Source organism: Octodon degus, unplaced genomic scaffold, assembly GCF_000260255.1.
Source record: "Octodon degus isolate 3935 unplaced genomic scaffold, OctDeg1.0 scaffold00056, whole genome shotgun sequence".
Lineage (NCBI taxonomy): Eukaryota > Metazoa > Chordata > Mammalia > Rodentia > Octodontidae > Octodon > Octodon degus.
In genome coordinates, this window is record NW_004524632.1 from 6,966,503 (window position 1) to 6,986,425 (window position 19,923).

General features: G+C 58.3%; 3 protein-coding genes and 1 long non-coding RNA gene across 9 annotated transcripts in view; 3 read left to right on the plus strand and 1 right to left on the minus strand.

Moving 5' to 3' along the window:
• Nucleotides 1–16,328, plus strand: part of Hoxb6 (homeobox B6) — an 18,038-nt gene extending 1,710 nt beyond the window's left edge. The window contains exons 1-3 of one of the 5 annotated variants that reach the window (XM_023718038.1): nt 925–2,397; nt 4,452–4,469; nt 15,437–16,312. In XM_023718038.1, coding sequence (XP_023573806.1) covers nt 2,022–2,397; nt 4,452–4,469; nt 15,437–15,666 — 624 coding nt within the window. In that variant the 5' untranslated portion in view covers nt 925–2,021 and the 3' untranslated portion in view covers nt 15,667–16,312. Of the gene's footprint in view, nt 1–174; nt 192–874; nt 2,398–4,451; nt 5,254–13,548; nt 14,373–15,406 lie in introns of those variants that run through there. The other 4 variants (XM_023718039.1, XM_004633659.2, XM_023718037.1 and 1 more) reach the window with 4 other exon arrangements.
• Nucleotides 2,406–15,521, minus strand: LOC111817353. Its single transcript, XR_002821579.1, has 3 exons — nt 15,447–15,521; nt 4,136–4,479; nt 2,406–4,036 (listed from the first exon to the last, which is right to left on the minus strand). It is a non-coding gene; the product is annotated as an uncharacterized LOC111817353 (long non-coding RNA).
• Nucleotides 7,899–19,917, plus strand: Hoxb5 (homeobox B5). Of its 2 annotated transcripts, none has more exons than XM_023718035.1 (3): nt 7,899–7,949; nt 18,024–18,874; nt 19,548–19,917. In XM_023718035.1, the coding sequence occupies exons 2-3, from the start codon at nt 18,310–18,312 to the stop codon at nt 19,793–19,795; spliced, it is 813 nt and encodes a 270-aa protein (XP_023573803.1). In that variant the 5' UTR covers nt 7,899–7,949; nt 18,024–18,309; the 3' UTR covers nt 19,796–19,917. The 2 variants fall into 2 exon arrangements, with proteins under 2 accessions (XP_023573803.1, XP_004633717.1); XM_004633660.2 differs by lacking the exon at nt 7,899–7,949 and adding an exon at nt 7,960–8,667.
• The window catches only part of Hoxb3 (homeobox B3), a 52,785-nt gene continuing 40,760 nt past the window's right edge, over nt 7,899–19,923 (plus strand). The window contains exon 1 of the mRNA XM_023718028.1: nt 7,899–7,949. The gene's annotated coding sequence lies outside the window, so the exon portion shown is untranslated. The remainder of the gene's footprint in view (nt 7,950–19,923) is intronic.

Genomic DNA, 19,923 nt, shown 5'->3' on the forward strand with positions numbered 1-19,923 from the left:
GCCCCGCCGCGCCCGGCCTCCCACCGCCGCGCCCGCCGTGCCAGTCCCTGCTAGTGGTAGTTTCCGTGATAGCTCCTGTGTGTGCGCTGCCCTCCGCGGGTCTCCTTCCCTCCCGGGGGCCGGGGAGAAAGCAAAGGACTCGAAGCAAGGACCCCCTCGCCCCGCGAGGACGAGCGGCCGCGGCCCGCCGAGCCCCCCGCCCCCGCCCCATGTACAAAGCCTCGTTGTGCAAATGGTCCTTTTCCTTTGAACGTGCTTCTTTGTAAAGACCGAGGTACTGGTTTCTGCTAAGTTCTCCCAACAACATGAAACTGCCTATTCACGCCGTGACTCTGTCTCCCTCCCTCTCTCTCTGCTCTCTCCCTCCCGCTGTGCCTCATTTCCCCTCCCGGCCCCGCTCCCAGCTTCTCGCTCTCTCGCTTCTCTCTTCTCCTCCCTCCCCTCCCCTTTGGTTTGACAATTTTGTCTTTAAGTGTTTCTCAAAAAAAAAAAAAAAAAAAAATTACTTTAGTTAGCATGCGCGCTGTGGGCAATTGTTAAAAAGTGTTCTTAGGTTTACTGTGAAGAGAATGTATCCTGTATCCGTGAATTGCTTTATGGGGGGAGGGAGGGCTAATTATATATTTTGTTGTTCCTCTATACTTTGTTCTGTTGTCTGCGCCTGAAAAGGGCGGAAGAGTTACAATAAAGTTTACAAGCGAGAACCCGAGACCGGCCCTGGCCGCACTGCTGCTCATTCGCTCCAGGCGCCGGGTCCGGCCGTGGGCGGGGGCGCGGGTGGCTTGCCAGGCCGCCGTGGCTGCGGCGAGGAGGGGCGGGGGCTGAGGGCAGGTGGTGCAGTCCTGGGGCCAGGGGCGCAGGGGGTGAGGGAGGCGGCTGCACGCTATTGGAGGAGGCCGGGCCGAGGGAGGGGACCCCACACACGCCCCCTCCCCTTGCGTTCCCAGGCTGCCCGGAGACCCCTGCGCCCTGGCCGCGCAGGGGAAGAGGCGCGCCGCCCGGGCTGGTGGCTGCGTCCCCGGCCGCGTCTCTCTTTGTTTCCGTGTGTGTCCTCCCGTGGGGAGCGGGGGGAGGAGGCCAAAGATGAGCGCGAGCTGCTGAGCACGCAGAGATTTTTATTTCTCTGGGACTCCGTTGGGGGAAGCAGGAGCGGGGAGATGCTCTTCCGCGCCTCGGCCTCTGGGGGACGTGGCCGCCTCAGCCCGGCTCCGAGGCGCTCCCTCGCTGCCTTCCTTCCTTGGCTGCCTCTGCTTCTCTGGCAGCCTCGCTCGGCCGAGGCATCCGGAACCCGGAAAGCAGCGAGCCCTAGCCTGGGCCGCCCTCTTCCCTTCCTTTCTCTCCCCACACCCCACTCCCTTCCTTTGCTTTTTTTTTTTTTTTTCCTTCCAGACCTTTTTGTTTCCGCCAGAAACCGCAGAGTCCTACACCCACGGGCCGGATCCCCCCAGGAGCGCCCCTGCACAGGGCATCTGGGGGCACCGAGCTTCTCGAGGCCAGGCTGGCTGGCTCCTCACCTTGGGGGAACCGGGCCAACCCCGCCTGAGGCCCAGGCTGGACGCCTTGGCCAGAGTTCCTAAAGGCCGGCGCTGCCCGCGTTCGTGCCCGGCTCGCTGGGGACTTGGGTGGGGGCGACAACATGGACCGCTCCGGGGATATTTGCTTTCCCCCGCACTCCATCCCTTCCTCTCCCAAACCTCGCCTGCAAGTTGCCTCCAGCCTGCAGGGGTCGACGACGGCCCTGGAGCCCCCCGGCCCCAATCCACAGCGCTCGGCTTTCCCGTTCATTATTGATCATATTTTATAAATCCAACACCACACAATTTTTTCCACATTACCGGGAGCCGTGGGGAGGCGGAGCGGCCATTGGCGCAGGGGATGTCACGTGGGCCGGGGTCACGTGGCCCGAGAGGAAAAAGGGGGTCCTTTTTGGTGTAAATCTGGACTCTAATTCTGTAATATATCAAGGAATCTCGTAAAACCGACACTAAAACGTCCCTGCCTACAAATCATCCGGCCAAATTATGAGTTCATTGTATTATGCGAATGCTTTATTTTCTAAATATCCGGCCGCAAGTTCGGTTTTCGCCACCAGCGGAGCCTTCCCCGAACAAACTTCTTGCGCGTTCGCCTCCAACCCCGCGCGCCCCGGCTACGGCGCGGGCGCCTCCTTCGCCGCCGCGGTGCCGGGCCTGTATCCCGGCGGCGGGGGCGCAGCGGGCGCGGGCGGCGTCTACGCGGCCGGCTACGGGCTCGAGCCGGGTTCCTTCAACATGCATTGCGCGCCCTGTGAGCAGAGCCTCTCCGGGGTGTGTCCCGGCGACTCCGCCAAGGAGCAGAGGGACTCGGACCTGGCGGCCGAGAGTAACTTCCGGATCTACCCCTGGATGCGGAGCTCAGGTAACGCCGCGCACCGAGCCGCCCCGGCCGCAGCGCCGCTCCCGGCCTCGCTTCCTCGGCCGGGCGCCCCCTGGCGCGTCCAGAGCGCTCTGGGCCCCGGAGGTCTGGGCTGGGGCCGCTGCACCCCTACCCGGCCGCAGCCTGGCCCTGCCCCCACCCCCAGGTCTGCTCGGTGCTCTCAGGCCGGCTCTGCTCCCGGGCGGATCTGTCTTCGCCGAAGGCGCTGCGGCACTCAGCGCCCCCGCCCGCCCCGCAGCCTTCCTCCTGGTCTTTTAGCTTTAAATATTTATCAGCAGCGCCGGCACGGGCTGGAGACGAGGCCGTTTGTCTTGCAGAGGAAGGCTGGGGTTTGCAGAGAATAGCCATTAGGGTCTCCCCCCTCGCTCCCCCTCTTCCTCGCCCGGGAGCTCAGCCCTGGGTGTGTCCCCCCCCCAGCTCAGACGCGATATGGGGGAGGGGGCTGGGTGCTAAGTAAGCAGTTCTCCCGGTGCTCCCCTCCCCCTTTGCTCCAGCCAACTCTGCTCCCCCTTGTCCCCACCAGGACAATTAGAGGTGGGCTCCAGAGGCCTGGAGGGAGGAGGGGAGAGAGGAGACTGGGACCCAGCCTGGGACCCAGGGCCAGAGTGGCAGGTGGAAGGAGGGAGGCTGAGGCCAAGAGAGATGAAGCTCCTGACCCCCCAGTGAACTTGGGGGGGCAGGAGAACCAGGGAGGGGGCGGGGGCTCTAAGGAGCGAGCTGCTTTTCTCTGCACCCCTCCTGAGAAGCTTAGGCAGCTCTGGAGAACTGGCCAGCAAGTGGGGTAGTGTCCCTCCAGCGGGGTGCATCTCATCTTGGGGAGGGGTCTCCAATGGGCCAGTGCAAGTCCTGAGAACACAGGCCATCCAGCAGCTACTGCGGGAACCCCAGAGGCCAGACCCCTGAGAGGTCTGCCCCAAGGCTGTATCCTGTCTTGTGCTGCCCTGGGGCTGAGGGACTTTGAAGAAGGCCCAAGAGGCACCCAAACCAGCCAGGACTGGGGATGAGGAGGACCTCAGCTCTCACAGCTTGGGTATTGGTGGTCACAGTCCCCATTACCTGCCTCATAATTCAATTGCCTTTCCGGTTGATTTATCAAAGCCCCAATTTTTCTGCTCATAAACACTTCAGCATGGCTTTTATCTGACTTGGAATTAGGGCCCCAGCCCCTTCTTGCTGCAGCTCCTTCCCAGGAGGCTGGCAGTGGCACCTCAGTGCCTGCCCCAAGCCACCTCCTTGGGGTTTTGGGCCTAGGTGTGGAAGCTCCTGTCTGTCTTTGGGCCTTCCACAGATCCTTGTGCTCTCCTCCTACCTGGCTGCAATCATCTTGCTGCTTGGAGGTGGAAGGAGGGCTTAGCAGCTCTAGGTGTCTGGGTAGCCAGGTGGGCCTGCCTGTCCCTGGTTGAACCTCAGCCCTGTACTGGGGAGGAATCCCCGCCGGGCAGCCGCTTCCCGACTGACTCCCCCATACTCCAGGGCAATCTGCGGATTTTCACCTCCTGCTTCCATAACAGCGTTGAGTGCAAGGACCTGTGAGGTCTCTTTGTTTCCTTTGCTTCTTGGGAAACACTCAGACCAGGCCTGAGCCTCATGTCAGGGTCGCTGGTGAAGTCTCCATAGCTCCCTACCCCCAAAGACAACCACTGTCAGCATCCAAAAGGGAAGGCTTGGAGTCCCTGGTCCTAGAGAGTAAGTGGGGATCCACCCCGGCACCCCCACATACATGCCTTAGGAGCAGCGCCTGTGGGAGCCGGCAGGTTAGATCTCCCCAGCTTCAGAAGTCCAGGCAGGGTAAGGTTTCTTGCGAGGACAATGGCAATATTTGCCTCTATCCCCTGCAGAACATTCTGCCAATAAAGAGTAAAGGGCTGGGGAGCAAGAATTTGATTTAGTTGGAAAATGAGTTTTTTTCTCCCTCTTTTTTTTCTTTCCCCCCATGCAAGGTCTGAGAGGGAGGTGGCTACCCTCTTGGCGTTTTCAACATATTTGATTTGAAAAGGTTGACTGATTTCCCACCGACCTCCATATTTTGTGCGCAGGAACGGACCGCAAGCGAGGCCGCCAGACCTACACGCGCTACCAGACGCTGGAGCTGGAGAAGGAATTCCACTACAACCGATACCTGACCCGGCGGAGGCGCATCGAGATCGCGCACGCCCTGTGCCTGACCGAGAGACAGATCAAGATCTGGTTCCAGAACCGGCGCATGAAGTGGAAAAAGGAAAACAAGGCCTCCTGCCCAGGGATGGCGGAGCAGGCCAAGGCAGAGGCGGAGGAGGAAGAGGAGGAGTAAAGTCAGAGGAGAGAGAGGAGCCACCCAGCTCTGGGAACTGAACCTGGACACTTGTGTCAAACAGGGGGAAAAAAACTATTTAAATAAAACCAGTTTTAAAAAAAAATTCGAGAAAGGTGAAATTTTGGTTTTTCGACACTGTAAAAAAAAATACTACCTAGATGAAAGTCTGTCGGGTTTGTTTTTGTACAATATGGGAAGAACGTTACCTACCTGTTCTGTAGCTTTCTAAGTCTGCTTCGCTTTTCTATGTTGCTACTGTACCGTCTTTGTAAAGTCTCCCTGTTTTGTAAGCCTGCTTTGATACTGTCTGCGACCTGTGGGTCTGCACTCACCCCGGGGGCTCCCGCCTGCCGCCCTCTGAGCCTCCCGCCTTTCCTGTAGCAGCACCAGAGGGTCTCAGGGAGCCCCAGGGCCCACTGACTGGCCTGCTAGCTCCTGTGCCCATGTGCCTAGCCACTGCCCCCTGCCCAATGCCCACCACCCTTCCTTTTGACATTCTGTGTGTCTCCAAATGATGCAAAAATAAAACATTACAAATAGTCAAATCCCTGTTTTCTGTGTCTCCCTTTAGACTGGGAGAGGATGAGGGCTAGTGATGGGTGGGCCTGTCCTTGCCTCTCTGTGCTGGGTCTCTTCTCTTTCCCAATACTGTCCTGCTCTGGGGACTGCTGTAGTGATCTCTGATCACACACACACACACACACACACACACACACACACACGTGTGAATCTCCTTTATACTCCATACACCGACATGACCCAGGGCACAATCACATTTACAGGCAGACTTCTCACTAGATAAACATGCACTGACCCAGTCCCAGGTAAACACACACATTCCTGTGTTCATCAAGAAACATACGGGCGGCATCCACGCACATCCACGCGTACACACCGGTTTCTTACACTTACACTCTGCAGTCAGCCCAGTTTGCAGTCACTCAGGACAGGTTGGCGTGCACGTCCACACGCCGGTTTATAAACTGAGCTGCCCTGTGCCCTGTGCCAGAGTACAGGTATCCCTGAGCCTGTGTGCTCAGCCACACAGCCGCAAAACTGAACTAAATTTTAAAAAGCTCATAGCTCCTGAACCAAACAGTTCCGAGCAGGCCTTCAAATCCCAGAAGACCTGGCCACTGCCAGGCCACCAAGACAGAAGTGGAATCCTCAACACTAGGCCCCACAAGAAAAAAGCGCGGTGGGAAGGGAAAGTGAACCCCAAATCCATGCTAGGGCTCCTTGGCCTCCTTTGGCTAGAGGCTGGGTGGCATGTGGAGGCTGCCGGTGGCCTCAAGCAGCCTCCAGAGCAGGGACACCCGCGTAGCTTTTTGCTTCTTTGGCAAACGCTTTGACAAGATCTGTTCCTTTATTTTATTTTCATTGAGGTTACTTTCCTGTGTTCTAATTTCTCCCATGCTAAATTGGCCCAGGTGACACACTTACACTTAAAAATTGGGAATGGAAGGAGTCCTTGGAGCGAGGACGGTGTGGACTTGGGCTGGTGTGGCTGTCCGCTCTTGTGCGGTGAGGCTGGCCGTGCTGCCCGCGGCCGGCTGCCGGGGCTTCCTTTGAGATTTTCTGCCTGCTCACGGGGTTGCTGACAGCCTGGAACCTTCTCAGGAGTGCAGAGAGAGAGACAGAGAAAAGAAAAACATTTTGGGGGAGGTTATTTCGTTTTTCTTTGCATTTGGGTGCAGGTAGCTTAACTGAAAATACAGGGATGATTTCGGGAAACTGGGGGAGATGGAATGAATTAATATTTTGCACCCGATGACCTTAGCAGCACAACACCCCGAAAGACAGGTGCCTACACAGCCAGACCCGCACGCCTGGTTTTTAGCATTCATGAATGACCCTGGCTTGTTCAAGTTTAAGGAATAGGTACCTCCAACAGAGAGCCAGGAGGGTTAGTTTTCAGAAAAAGCTGTCTCATTTTTATCTGCAAGTGAAAGGGCCCTAACCTTGCTGTTTCCCCATTAATGACCCCAGAACCCCCCTGGTAAGCCTGAGGAGCGCTCACAGGACGCCTGGGTCAGCCGGAGTTCGGGTGGGAGAGGCTCCGGTGCGGCTTGGCCCTCCCCGGGTTTCTGGGGGGGCGAGGTGGAGAATGCGGTGGTTGGATTGTCTACTTTGGCCCTTATCCAGGGCACCTCCCCTCCTGGGGAAAAAACTAGGCCCTGGGGACCTAATCTAGGCCCCCACATCCACTATGCTGAAAGCCTCACAGGTAGGGGTCCCCTATTTTTAGGGATAAGATTGAGGGAGCCCGATTAGAGGCCCAGGGGCACCGGGTAGCTTTCATTTTGCTCAGAGGAGGAGAGAAGAAAGCGGCTGCGGCTCCCGCCTCACCTCCAGATTTGCCCCATGCTGAAGATTTGAGGTGAATTTTTACTAGAAAAGAGGTACAGGGCTCCTGAGGAAGATGGGGAGATTTTTAAGAGAACCCCCTTCCTCGATGAACCCTTGTGGCTTCCTCATCCTGAATTGCTACGCCCAAACATCGCCCCTTCCTCTCAGATTGGGGTTCCCCCCCCCAAAAAAAAGAGAGAGAAGGAGAAGAAAAGAAGATGGCGGCTGAGAAAAGGGTAGCTGCTGGAGCAGCCAGGAAGAAATGCAATAAATTCCTTGTTGTTTTATGAAAATTTACAACTTTGTGATAGAAGTTTATGAGTGGTTGAATCCAGCGATTGGCCGGCGCCGGTCATGTGGCCGGGCGATCGTGAACATGAACTTTTTATCATTTCCCTGGTGGTTATAATGCAGCATTCTTTTGGACACCATACCTAGGTCGGAGCACTGTCCTCCTTCAGGGCTCCAGCCTCTTGATATTTTTATACTTCAATATCATTTCAATAGAGCAAAGGAGAGCGAGGGGGGAGAGACGAAAGAGGGAGAGGGAAGGCGGGGTGGGAATTATACAAAAGAGAGAACCAAAAATAATTTTGATTCCTAAGTTAATGTGCCTGCTGATCTGGGATTTTAGTCATCATGAAGGGTAAATGGACAATCTGCCCAGGACTGCAGCCTGAGACCATTTTTCAAAGCCAGAACTTACTCTATTTTCTATGCAAATGTCAGAAAAGCGAAACACCCTCTCTCCCCAAGTCAGAGAAGGGAAGTGACGGCTCTCAGGTTGGGACAATATTATCTGGAAGCCGAAAGAAGAAACCGAACGCTCTTCCCCGCCCTCCCTCCCCACCCTATTCGATCCGGAGGAAGAAAACCCCCAAGGTCTGCAAAGGTAAGGGAGATTCTACAATTCTCTTCTTATTCCTTTGCATTTCATTGCTTTTGTAGGGGGTGGGGCTTGGGCTTTTCTCCCTCCTCCCCGGACTCCCAGACTGGGGTTGAACCCCACCTTTGGATGCTGCAGGAAGAGGCTTCCCAAGAAATTCGGTGCTGGAGAGTGGGGTGGTGGCCGCTTCCAGGAGGCGATGGAGGAAGGATAGAAAGGGGCGCGGAGGCCAGCTCTGAGTGCCGTTAGCAAGGCGCCGGGAGCAGAGCCCGAGCCGGGCGCCCCGGCAAGAGGAAGCTCCTTGTTTCTGCACCCGTGGGTTCGTGCCCCCTCGAACTCCGCGACCCTCCCTGGCCTGGGCCTCCTCTAATGGTCCCCCGTGAGATTCTCTTGCCCACTGTGGGTGTTGGTGGTTTTCTGGCAGCACTGGCACGAGGGGCGGTGGCGCTCAGGGTTGTCCTGGTCTCTGTAGGGCCTGGAATCTCCGGCGAGGCCGAGGAGGCGACTGGAGGGATACAGAAAGAACAATTCACAGAGACTTGCTCACATTCTCCCTTCAGAGACATTTCAAAAATGAAAGGGCTTGTGGGTGGAGACGCCCGGGGTTCCTGGGAGACTCCCCAGGAAGCCCGGCCGGAGGAGGGTCCGTGCCCAGGTCCCTGGCTGCTCCCGCAGGAGGGAGGCTGACTCTGCGCCCTGCCGGGAGTTGTGTGGTTTGAACGCGGTAGGTTCCAGCGTGTTGGTGTCGGTGGAGGCAACTGTGACTTGTGCTGCATTGGTATGGGGAGTGTGGGTTTCCGCGGAGGAAAAAGAAAGGGGCATGGGTGTTTGCTATGGAAAATTCAAACTTTCTCTCATGCAAATGTGTTTGTGAAGAGCTGTTTAGCATATTGATGTTTTAGGCTTGTACACAAAACCAAGAAAGAACCTAATAAGAAAATCAAAAGGACTGCACCATTGGGGAAGCAGAGTGTCTGGATTGCAAAGCCCCCGGGCTGGGAGCTTGGGCAGCTCAGCCTTGGCCTCTAGGGTGCCAGATTTCGCCCCCACCCAGGCCTTGGGGTGGGAGGAGGACTGCTGGGCAGGAGACTCAGATTCCTAAAGTAGCTGGTGGGGTGAAGAAGGAGCAGGAGCAGAGAGGCAAGGACGCTGGCGAGGGGAGAGCCGGCTTTGGGGGAGATAATGTAGGGTGTGGAGAATCAGAGATGTTGTGATTTAGACTGAGTTTGGTCTGCTCCGATGGATTGTTTTTTTCTTTTTCTTAGGACCAGACACAGGGCATTCACCCTCAGGCCTCATTGCCTGGGATTGCCTGGTCTGGGTCTGGGGAGTGTGAGCACCCTTGCGCTGGCGCGTGTGTGGGCGTGTGTGTGTGCCCGGGCGCCCGAGTGTTGGCTGTCTCAGCCCTAAATTGGGTGGAGACAGAGGTGGCAGCCACTTGTGGCACAGGAGGGGTGTCCCTGGGAGGCCAGGTAAATGCCCTAGGTACAGGCTTGGCCTGGCCTCTCAGAACGCCCCTCGGTCCTGTGGCAAGTGAGGTTATTCACCAGCACCCATGACTCTGGGGGCCGATTCTCCACGGGAAATTCCCCAAAGCAGCTCAGACTAAAGGTCTTTTTCTCCCGGAGTCTTCCCGGGTTATAAATGGCCCCTTACACACTTTGCTCTGACCCAAATTATGCGGTTTGCTGCCATCTACCGACCATTCCGAGACAAACGCGCGGCTTGGGTGCCGCAAGCCGGGCGACACAGCCTAACCGTGCCCAGCGCCTGCAGTCCCGACCCGAGGCTGGGGCAGAGGGCTTGGTAATCTTAGGGCCAGCCCAATGCTCTGCATTCCATGTGGGTTCTCAGGGGCGGTACAGGGAACAAAACAAATCTCTCTCCTCAGAGTCCCCAACTCCTTTCCTATCTCCCCTCCAATCCTACCCCAGCCCCAAACCTGGTGGCAGGCAGAGGAAGCGATTTCTCTTAGGACTATACTGCAACCCGGGGCAGGGGTTACAGAACCATAGAATTGGAGGATCGGGGCCACGACTCCGCCCCCAACACACCCCAAGGCTCGGGCAAAGCTGGGGCCGCCGGAGCCCAGGCTGCTCCAGGTTTATTTGGTTTCTTCGCAGCCAAGGGAGGGGCTGCGCGGTTCCACTCGGTTGTCAAAAGACAAACCGAGTCTGTGTTCTTGCAGTTGGCCGGTGGCGGGTCTCGCCAGTTCTCTAGTTGGTGGGTCGGAGGTGGAGGCACTGAACCGAGTTTTTCTGGAAACCATCGGTGTCTGCAGTGAGCGCCGATCCCCTCCCCCACCCAACCCCCCGATCGTTTCGAGCGAAATCCACGCGAGCGTGCCTTGGGAAAACTGGGAGTGGGCGTGGGGTAAGTCACGAAGGGAGCAAGCCGTGATGATTTCCGTTCCCGCTGGACCCCGCACACCCGCTTCGCGCGACAACATCGTCCCCAGAGGGGGTGGTGAGGCGGCGCGCGCCTCTGCGCCGCCCGCGTTGGCGCATTGGCCCCCGTCTCGCGGGTTACTGATTAGCTCGGGCTTTCAAGGCGTAGGAGGACGCTCCTTTCAAGGTGCGCTGGCTGTGGCGGGGGCTGCAGGAAATTGCCTGTGGTGCCAGGTCCGCAGAGGTGCTACTGGGGTCTGGCTGTGGGGAGTCTGAGGACCCGTGGCGCTGCTGGGGGCGACGCCCGCTTGCTGCGCTCCACCCCCACCCCCATCCCGGTGCCTCTGGAGTCCAGGCCTCTGGGCGGCTCTTTGAGCTTTTCCGCAGCCTGAGTGACTTTCCTGCGGCTCCATTGCCTGGCCATCTCTGCGGGAGGTCCCAAGGGAGCCGGTCAGGAAGGCGTTGGGCCCCTCGGAGATTTGTTTTCCTTTTGGGGAATGCAAAAGCAGGTAGGGAGGAGAAATCAGAGTAGTAGAGAGGGTGGAAGCACTTCAGAGGGCTCAGAGTGCCCGTGGACGTGGGAGAGGGGGCCTGGAGAGCTGCCCAGAGAGCCACCACTCCCTCCCACCAGCAGACCAGAGGGGATGTCTCTCATTTGCATAATGGAAATAAGGTCTTTGTACCTTGATTTGGGGCGACCCACCCATTTTAGGGCAGAGTGGCCTGTGTGAAGAGCTGCCCTTAGTCTAGGAGAGCCACTACATCGAACCTCTGGGATCCTTTCTGTCCCCTGGCCTAATCAGAGTCCAGGGGTAGAACTGGGTTGAGGTGTTTTCCTCCATTCCACACCAAGGCACTTTGAGGTGGGGTGGGGAAGGGCGCCTCTTAATCCCAAGAGCTGGGTAGCTTAGAGACAGCTGGGCTAATGCAGCCCCACTCCGTGCAAGCCAGTGCTGGTTCCCGAGCTGAGCACAGCCAAGGAAACACTGCCCTGTGAGCTGGAATGTGTGCTTAGCCCAAGTCCTCAGAACAGAAAATCACAATTCTGAATCAGACCCGGGAGGTACACACGCTTCCTTGATGACCAGGCAAGGAGAGACCCACCACCCAGTGGGCTGCCAGGCCTGCTGTGTATTTACATATTCCCTCCTGGAGACCGACAGACACACTGCCACGCTGGATGGAGCCCCAAACAGATTCTCCCGGAGATCTGGCTCCAAAAACCAGGCTGTCCCTGGCTGGGGCCTGCCTGCCTGTTCTATTTCCCAAACAAACGAATCAGAGGAATAAACGCTCATAAATACCTCTGGGCTTAGATAAGAGAAATGAGGCGCTAGTTCCTTTCATGCCGACTCCAGGCGCCTGGGCCCTGCCTGCAGTGGCTCCATCTCCCAACAGGCAACCTGCAGAGGTGAAGTTAATTCAGGGGCTGTGACTCTAAGGATAAGGCCATTATTTTCTACTTCTGTCCTGGACTGAGAATCCCCTCTCCTGCTGCCTCTTGCTGCCCCATGCTCTGCAGGGAGACCAGGCCATCTAGACCAGGGATGGGGATCCTGTGGCCTGGGAGGAAGGCTGAGGCCCAGGGCCCAGCTTCAAGCTGCAGGGCAGAGCTTCAGGCAAGCACCCCCCTTCTCTTCTCCAGCAGCTCCTGCCCCACTGTAGGAGTGGGCCCAACCACAGCTGGGATGGAGCTTTGTGTTCTTCCTCCTCTATCACTGGTTGCTTTGAGTTTCTCTTCTTAAATTCTTTAATCCCCCTCGGGATCGGAGTAGGGAGTGACACTCAGGGATGGCCACTTTACATCAAGTGCAGCCTGAACTGCCCTAAGTGGCAAGTGGTTGTGGGGAGGGGGGCCACTCTGCAACCACGGTCAGTCCCCACCCTCAGCCCTAAGCACCTTCCCTGGTGCCTTGTGCCACGGTCCATAGGCAGGACTGACCCCTAAAAAGAGTCCAGAACAAGGCAGGGTGGATCAGCCTGGCCTGACCTCAGACTTTATTCCCACCCTGGTTCCTTCCTCTCCCCAGGTGGAGAAGTGTCACCCTTCACTGCCGGGCCTGTGTGCTAGCCTCCTGGAACACTGGAAACACATCGTGGCCCTGGCTTCAGCCTGGGCTCCACGCCGGCTCATTTTCTTTTGGATGGGAGAGCAAGCAAGCACAGAGGGACAGGCTCACACCCAAGCTTGCTCAGCAGCAAGTCGAAAGCTGATGATTCAAGCGTGAGGCAGGGGCGGAAACTAGAGATGTTGAGGGACAGAAGGAATGGCTGTGTCTGGAGAAGGGACACTGGAAGGTGGTTGCTGAGTCCGCAGGAGGACTCAGACACTCCTCCTTCCTTAGAAAGCTAAACCCAAACCAAGGGTTGGGAAGGAAATTGAAAGAGAGCAGCCAGCCCCCAGAGAGACCTGGAAGAGAGGGGCGGGTTCTGCTCCCCCCAGTCTCTGGAAGGAACAGGATTTAAAGATCTTTGTACTCAGACCTCCTGCAATGGCCTTGATTTCTATGAATCTATGACTCAAAATACCCTTATGTCATTTGGGGTGACAGGTGGAGGCAGAAGGCTGCAAGTAGGATGAGGATCAGACAGATACAGCCACATGGGCTTGAGGGGTCCTCCTGAGGCCTGCACCCCACACACCCCAGGGAGGGCAGTGCTGGTTCCTTTCTCTGGGGCACCTTCCCCTGCCAAGAGTGAGCCCAGTAGCTTGAGCTGCAACCAGGCGGGATGTCTCGGGCAGCAGCCGAAGAAGGCTTCGAGAATCTACCAGTGAGGCTGCAGAGCCAGGGAAGCTGGGCTCAGACCCCTTGCCCACCCCTTCCTGCTCTGGGTCTTCTAGGCTGAGAGATCTGGCCAACCCCTGGGCCTCCTCAGACCTAAGAGTTGTGCAGGAGAAGGGTAATAATAGACCCAGGCTTGGAGGAGAAGACAGATCTGACAAACAGGGAAAGAAAAAATTCAAGCCCTGGGAGAGAAGGTGTTTCTTCTTTGCCTCTGTTCTAAATTGCTGCAGATTAGGGGAGAACTCTGATTCCCTTCTACGCAGAAAAACAAGCCTCCTGCAGTTTTCTCCCAAGCGATGAGACTGGGGACATTTACCCAGCCCTCCCTTGAGGGACCGGCTTGAAGCAACGCAGGGGTTAACTCTTCTCAAAACACAATTAACTTTTTCCTATTCTGCATGGGGGGAGTAGGAAGGGACATATTTATTTAATCGCTGGGGAATGGGGTGGTCTCAACCCAAAACTCCCTCCTCCCTCAGAGGCAGAGACGCCTTTTCTGCAGATCCTACGTAGGTGGAACAGGACGCGTTGTGTTGTTGGGGGGAGAGAGGGAGAAGAGGAGAAGAAGGAGGGGAAAAAAAAGGTTGATAGGTTTGTGCGCGGGTCCCTCGTGCGGGCTGCGCTCCTCCTGGGTGCTATTCGACAATTCCTGCCTCTGCCATTGGTCAGCGTTGGATCAGATGGTTGTATTTCCTTCTGGCCCTCACTGGCACCTCGCCATCCCCCCTCAGCTAAAACCCAATCTCGGATATACTACTAATAGGCGCGGCGCTCGGACTATAAAACACAACAAATCATAAACCCGGCGGAGCAGCAGCGGCCGCGCGCGCCTCCCCTCCCAATGAGTTCCTATTTCGTGAACTCCACCTTCCCCGTCACTCTGGCCAGCGGGCAGGAGTCCTTCCTGGGCCAGCTGCCGCTCTACTCGTCCGGCTATGCGGACCCGCTGCGGCACTACTCGGCTCCCTACGGGCCCGGGCCCGGTCAGGACAAGGGCTTCGCCCCTTCCTCCTACTACCCGCCGGCCGGCGGTGGCTACGGCCGGGCTGCGCCCTGCGACTACGGCCCGGCGCCGGCCTTCTACCGCGAGAAGGAGTCGGCCTGCGCGCTCTCGGGCGCCGACGAGCCGCCCCCGTTCCACCCCGAGCCGCGGAAGCCGGACTGCGCGCAGGACAAGAGCGTGTTCGGCGACACGGAGGAGCAGAAGTGCCCCACGCCGGTGTACCCCTGGATGCAGCGGATGAACTCGTGCAACAGTGAGTGCCACTCTGCGCCGTCGCCTGTGCCTCTGCGGCCCCCACCCAGGGACGGGGAAGTGGCAAGCGCCCCCTCCCCCTCCCCTCCTCTATGAGGTGCGGGGCGGACGTCTGGGGATTAGGAGATCTTGGAGGACCCGGCGCCCTCGCAGAGTCTGCTGCGCCATCCTCTGGGCCGCAGGAGTTACAAAGTTTGCAAAGTCCCAGCTGTGCGGAGAGCTGGGGGAGCGAGTGAGCTCCCCAGGAGCGCCAGGCCAGAGCCAGGATTTCTGCCAGCAAAGGGGCAGGGGCGCAGTGGTAGCTTCGCTTTTCCTTGAGCTCCCGTCCCTTCCCCCCAGCCCTAGCGGGTCCCCCACCCAAGGCCGCTCCATTAGAAGCGGAGTGCGTCATGAAGGGGTGGAGGCGGCGTGACGCTGGAGAAAGGAGTCCGGCCAGGCCGGCGTTTCCCCCGGGGTGGGGGCTGGGAGACAGGCATCGGGAGAGGGGTGGGAGGCCAGAGGAAGGAGGGAGACTGAGAGGGCGAAGGAAAGGGGACAGGCAGAGCGGGAGAGAGAGGGAAACAGGCGCCAGGGTCTCAGGTCGGATTATTTGTCGGCTTTAAATCCCAATTGATGTCCATTAGCGGGACACGAAAGTGAGGCGCTGTTAATGCGGACTATAGATCGATCCGCGTCATTACGGATTAAGGGCCCGAATCTATCATGGGGTGGGTCGGGGTGGGGGGAGAGCTAGATGGATGGCAAGGAAGGGAAAGGAAAGACGCGGCTAAGAAGAGGCACACCTGGCCAGCCCCTCCCCCGGGCGCAGGTGGCAGTTAAAAGCGCTCCTCCCCACCCCCACCGAAAGTCTACACTGCACGAACAGGCCCAGGAATCCGAGAGCGACTCCGGAGGGGGCGCTGGAGGAGCGGGAAGGGGGCAGGTAGTGGGTCAACCCGGGACAGGCTGGAGTGCACGTTTGGGGGCCCAGGGGGAGAAGGGGCTCAGGGCCCGGTGACTCCAGGCCTCAGCGCTCCGCTCTGCTCTGCGTAACAGGTTCTTCCTTCGGGCCCAGCGGCCGGCGAGGCCGCCAGACCTACACGCGCTACCAGACGCTGGAGCTGGAGAAGGAATTTCACTACAACCGCTACCTGACCCGGCGGAGGCGCATCGAGATCGCGCACGCCCTGTGCCTGACCGAGCGCCAGATCAAGATCTGGTTCCAGAACCGGCGCATGAAGTGGAAAAAGGAAAGCAAACTGCTCAGCGCGTCGCAACTCAGTGCCGAGGAGGAGGAAGAAAAACCGGCCGAGTGAAGGTGCTGGAAAGGGAGGGGGGACACGAAGGGAGAGGCCTGCGCGGACCCCGGGGCGCCGGAGAGGCCGGGAAGGCTCTGCGGGCGGGGGAGCCTAGGGACCCGCTCTCGGCGGGCGGCGACAGGCGACGGGCGGCCCCGCGCCCTCCCGGACCCCGCCCGCAGAGCTCTCGCCGCCGCCGGCGCTCAGGGCGGCCGCCCGAGCCCACCCCGCACCCAACGCCTCCTCCCTCCCCGAGGAACCCGCCTGTGGCCTGGTCAGGCTCCTGGGTGAGAACTGAGGATCGGACTCACTTGATGTTTGCTGGACGCAGAGCGAAATGCTCTTGTACGCGTCGCGTCTCATTTCGTCCATGTCCCCCGTGCACGGTTCAATGGTAGATTCGCTGCCCCTCAGCAGGGGCCCCGAAGACTCCCTGACCCCAGACATGTCCTCTCTCCCACCCCCTCCCCAAAGCCACTGGAAGGAAGGAGCACATACTACCTAGAAGTAAGAAGAGGAGCCTCAGAAGAAAACAAAGTTCTATTTTATTAATTTTCTATGTGTTGTGTTTGTAGTCTTGTCTTAGCTCTGGACGTGAAATACTTCGGTAATAATATTAATATTATTATTAATGATGATGATAATAATAAAGACCTGAAAACTGGCTGCTCCGTCATCTCCAATCCTCTCCCGTTCCTTCCCTCCCTGCCCACCCCCAAGCTACTCCCGGAGCCCTAGCTCCAGCTCAAGGGTTTCTGGTCTGCCTTCAAAGCCGCCGCCAGCCGCTGGCAGCCACTCAGAAAATGCAGTTGAGATAAAGGACTGTGCGATCCGTGGCACCCAGGGCTCCTGTTCTGTATCTTGCAGATTTTAAGGCCCCAAACAGCCTCTCTCAGTGGGACTAAGGAACCAGAGGGGGAGCTTTTTCTTTTCTTTTCTGTGGCCTGTCTTCATTTCTGTCACCACCGTCTCCACCCAAAGAGATGCCACTGCCCCCGCCCCCAGCCCGAAGCCCTTGTGGAGACTGAGTTGGTGCTTGGGCCCCTTCGTAGGGTTTTTCTGTCTGCAGCTGGCCAAAGGCCCTGGCCTTTGGCCCGTCCACAGACATGGCCCGGTCTCCACCAGCATTGGCCTGGGCTCCAAAGAAAGAAATGGGGCCACTTTCAGTCACAGCTGAAGGCTCTAACTACCCCTTCCTTCCTTAAGTTGGGGCTTAGTGCCAAGCAGAATGTGAGGCTGGCTGTGGGCAGACACGAGGCAGAGGGCTCTGACTTGGCTCTGCTCCTTGAAAGCCCGCGGGCAGGAGCGGGACATCAGATTTCAGCCTCTCAGCCCAAAATGGTCCATTCTCTCTCCATCCGCCCTTCTGCAGGCAGCAAGCTGTAGACACTGTTTTTCTTTCTTCCTCCTCCTGCTCTCCCTTTTTTATTTTTAGAGAAAATAGCCGCCTGGCAGAAGGGGCCCAGCTGCAGCCTGCTCTGGCTGCCCAGCCTGCTCAGCAAGGTGCCATCGGTCTTTGGAACCCTTTCCCAGGGAAGGTGGCAGGCTGGTGGGCAAGAGTCTGGCCTGGGGGCTCTGAATGCAATAGCCTGCATCTGTCCAGAGGGCAAAGGGGTCTCCCTGAAACCCCAAACTCTCAGACATGTTACCACCCAAACCCAAACCCACCGCTCCCTGAGGAGGTGGTAGCCTCTGCTATCTTTGGGCAACTAGGCCTCTTGAGCTCAGCTCGGTGCATCATCTAGCACCCTTGCTCTGCTTCGCCATTTCCAGGCCTGGTCTAGGAACAACAAGGAGGCCAGGAAGAGGATTCTCAACTTCCAGGGGGCCCAGGAGGGTGGAAAGCTTCGGCTGCAGGGTTTTTCGGCTCAGCCTGGGAGCTGTGGACCAGCTGCCACAGCCCCTCGAGCAAACAAGCCACTGCCGCAGCAGGGCTGAGCTGAGGCAGAGAAGGGGATTGTAATAGAAAATTTTTTCCGCACACCATTTCCAAACATTTCCCTTATTCTCGTCTTCAATTCGGGAGACTAGCAAAAGCCCTAAGAAGAGACAAGTAACTCAATCTTTGATCATCTTATCCAGAGCTAAATTCACGATGGTGGTAATGACAGAGAAGGCGCAAATAGACTAACCGCGCCATAAGAAAGCGGGGAAAAGGCTCAGACCCGTCCTTTTAAAAAAACGCTCAACCCTGCGGGTGAGTCACGGCCAGGTTTCTCCCGAGGCTGGCTCCCGGGTGCAGGGAGCACCAACACCGCCATGGCGGCCTGCGGCCCGCGCTCCCGCCGATCGCCGGGAGGTGGCGCGCTCTGCTCAGAGGCCAACGCCAACCCTCTCCCGATTTCTCCCCCTTCTCCTTTCCCCCTCTCTCCAAGGCTCGCATTGAATCGGCCCTAACGATTCTCGGATCGTCATTATTTGTAACCATAGAGCATGAATTACCTCTTGAGGTCATCAGCGAGAATTTACGACTGGTCAACAAAAGCACGTGATTCCCTAACGCCCCCCCATCCCCCTTCCAACCTGCCCCCCCATATTTGGCCGCATACATAGCAAAACGAAGTACAGTGCATCGCTATAATTCATTAATACATCATAAATCGTGAAGCACAGGGTTATAACGACCACGATCCACAAATCAAGCCCTCCAAAATCACCCAAATGAGCTCGTACTTTGTAAACTCCTTCTCGGGGCGTTATCCAAATGGCCCGGACTATCAGTTGCTAAATTATGGCAGTGGCAGCTCTCTGAGCGGCTCTTACAGGGATCCCGCGGCCATGCACACCGGCTCCTACGGCTACAATTACAATGGGATGGACCTCAGCGTCAACCGCTCCTCCTCGGCCTCCTCCGGCCACTTTGGGGCGGTGGGCGAGAGCTCTCGCGCCTTCCCCGCGCCCGCCCCGGAGCCCCGCTTCAGGCAGGCGGCGTCGAGCTGCTCCCTGTCCTCGCCCGAGTCCTTGCCCTGCACCAACGGCGACAGCCACGGCGCCAAGCCCTCCGCCTCGTCCCCCTCCGACCAGGCGACCTCGGCCGGCTCCGGCGCCAATTTCACCGAGATAGACGAGGCCAGCGCGTCCTCGGAGCCCGAGGAAGCCTCCAGCCAGCTCGGCAGCCCCAGCTTGGCCCGGGCGCAGCCGGAACCCGTGGCCACCTCCACGGCCGCGCCCGAGGGGCAGGCTCCGCAGATATTCCCGTGGATGCGGAAGCTTCACATCAGCCATGGTAATTCTCTGCTTGGTTTTTGTCTCCTCTGCTGCCCTTCTCTGTGTCTAGGGGGTGGGGGCCGGGCTTGGCCAGGAGAGCTTGGCTTTGCTCTAACACAGATGTATTTTTCCAAGGGGGAGAAGTCCCTAAGAGGGTCCCCCAGGCTCCGTGGACAGAGCTGAGCAGGGTCTGTGGCGAGGGGGTGGATTTTTAATAATTTGTTCCCAGGCTCGGCTTAGGGTGTAAGATGCTCGGCCAGGAACCAGCTTTAGGATGAAGGATGGGGTGTCTGTAATGTAGGGCAGGGTCCCCCGAAATCTGGAGACTGCTGCTAGTGGATGAGGTCAGACCGTCAAAGGAGCTTTCTAGGGCGAAAGTGGGGCCGCTCTGCTCCCTCCCAGGGCAAGCTGCCGCCTGCGCCCGGAAGGGTGAGGCATCGCTGGGAGGATGCGAGAGACAAAGCCAAAGCCAGGCGCCTTCACGGCCAGCAGAAGTGGGGGCTGTAGGACGAGGGGGTGCAAAAATGGAGCCTGGGCACAAGCATCTGGAGTAGGGAAGACGGGAGCTGCGGGGAGCTGGGTGCTGGGGACGCCTGGGTTCTGCTCCCCGCCCCCTCCCACCGAGGGCCCCCTCCGGGAATCGGAATAGGAATAACTAACGTGGCCTCGCGGCTTTATTCTGTCTGCACCAGATATGACCGGGCCGGACGGGAAGAGGGCCAGGACCGCATACACGCGCTACCAGACGCTGGAGCTGGAGAAGGAATTCCACTTCAACCGCTACCTGACCCGGCGGAGGCGCATCGAGATCGCGCACGCCCTGTGCCTGTCCGAGCGCCAGATCAAGATCTGGTTCCAGAACCGGCGCATGAAGTGGAAGAAAGACAACAAACTGAAAAGTATGAGCCTGGCCACAGCCGGCAGCGCCTTCCAGCCCTGAGCCCGGAACCGCCCGCCTACAGGAGCCCTGGGCGGCCCCAGAGCCCGCGCCACCCCAGCCCCGGCCCCTCCGACCCTCTGCGCTGCCGCCGCCCGCTGGGGACCGGTTCCCACCAGCCTGCCTCGCCC

What these genes read in the sequence shown, in the direction of transcription:
- Hoxb5 (XM_023718035.1), top strand. Translation starts at nt 18,310, where the DNA reads ATGAGCTCGTACTTTGTAAACTCCTTCTCGGGGCGTTATCCAAATGGC. An exon ending in GAAGCTTCACATCAGCCATG is followed by an intron (nt 18,875 to 19,547) that starts GTAATTCTCTGC and finishes TGTCTGCACCAG; the next exon opens with ATATGACCGGGCCGGACGGG.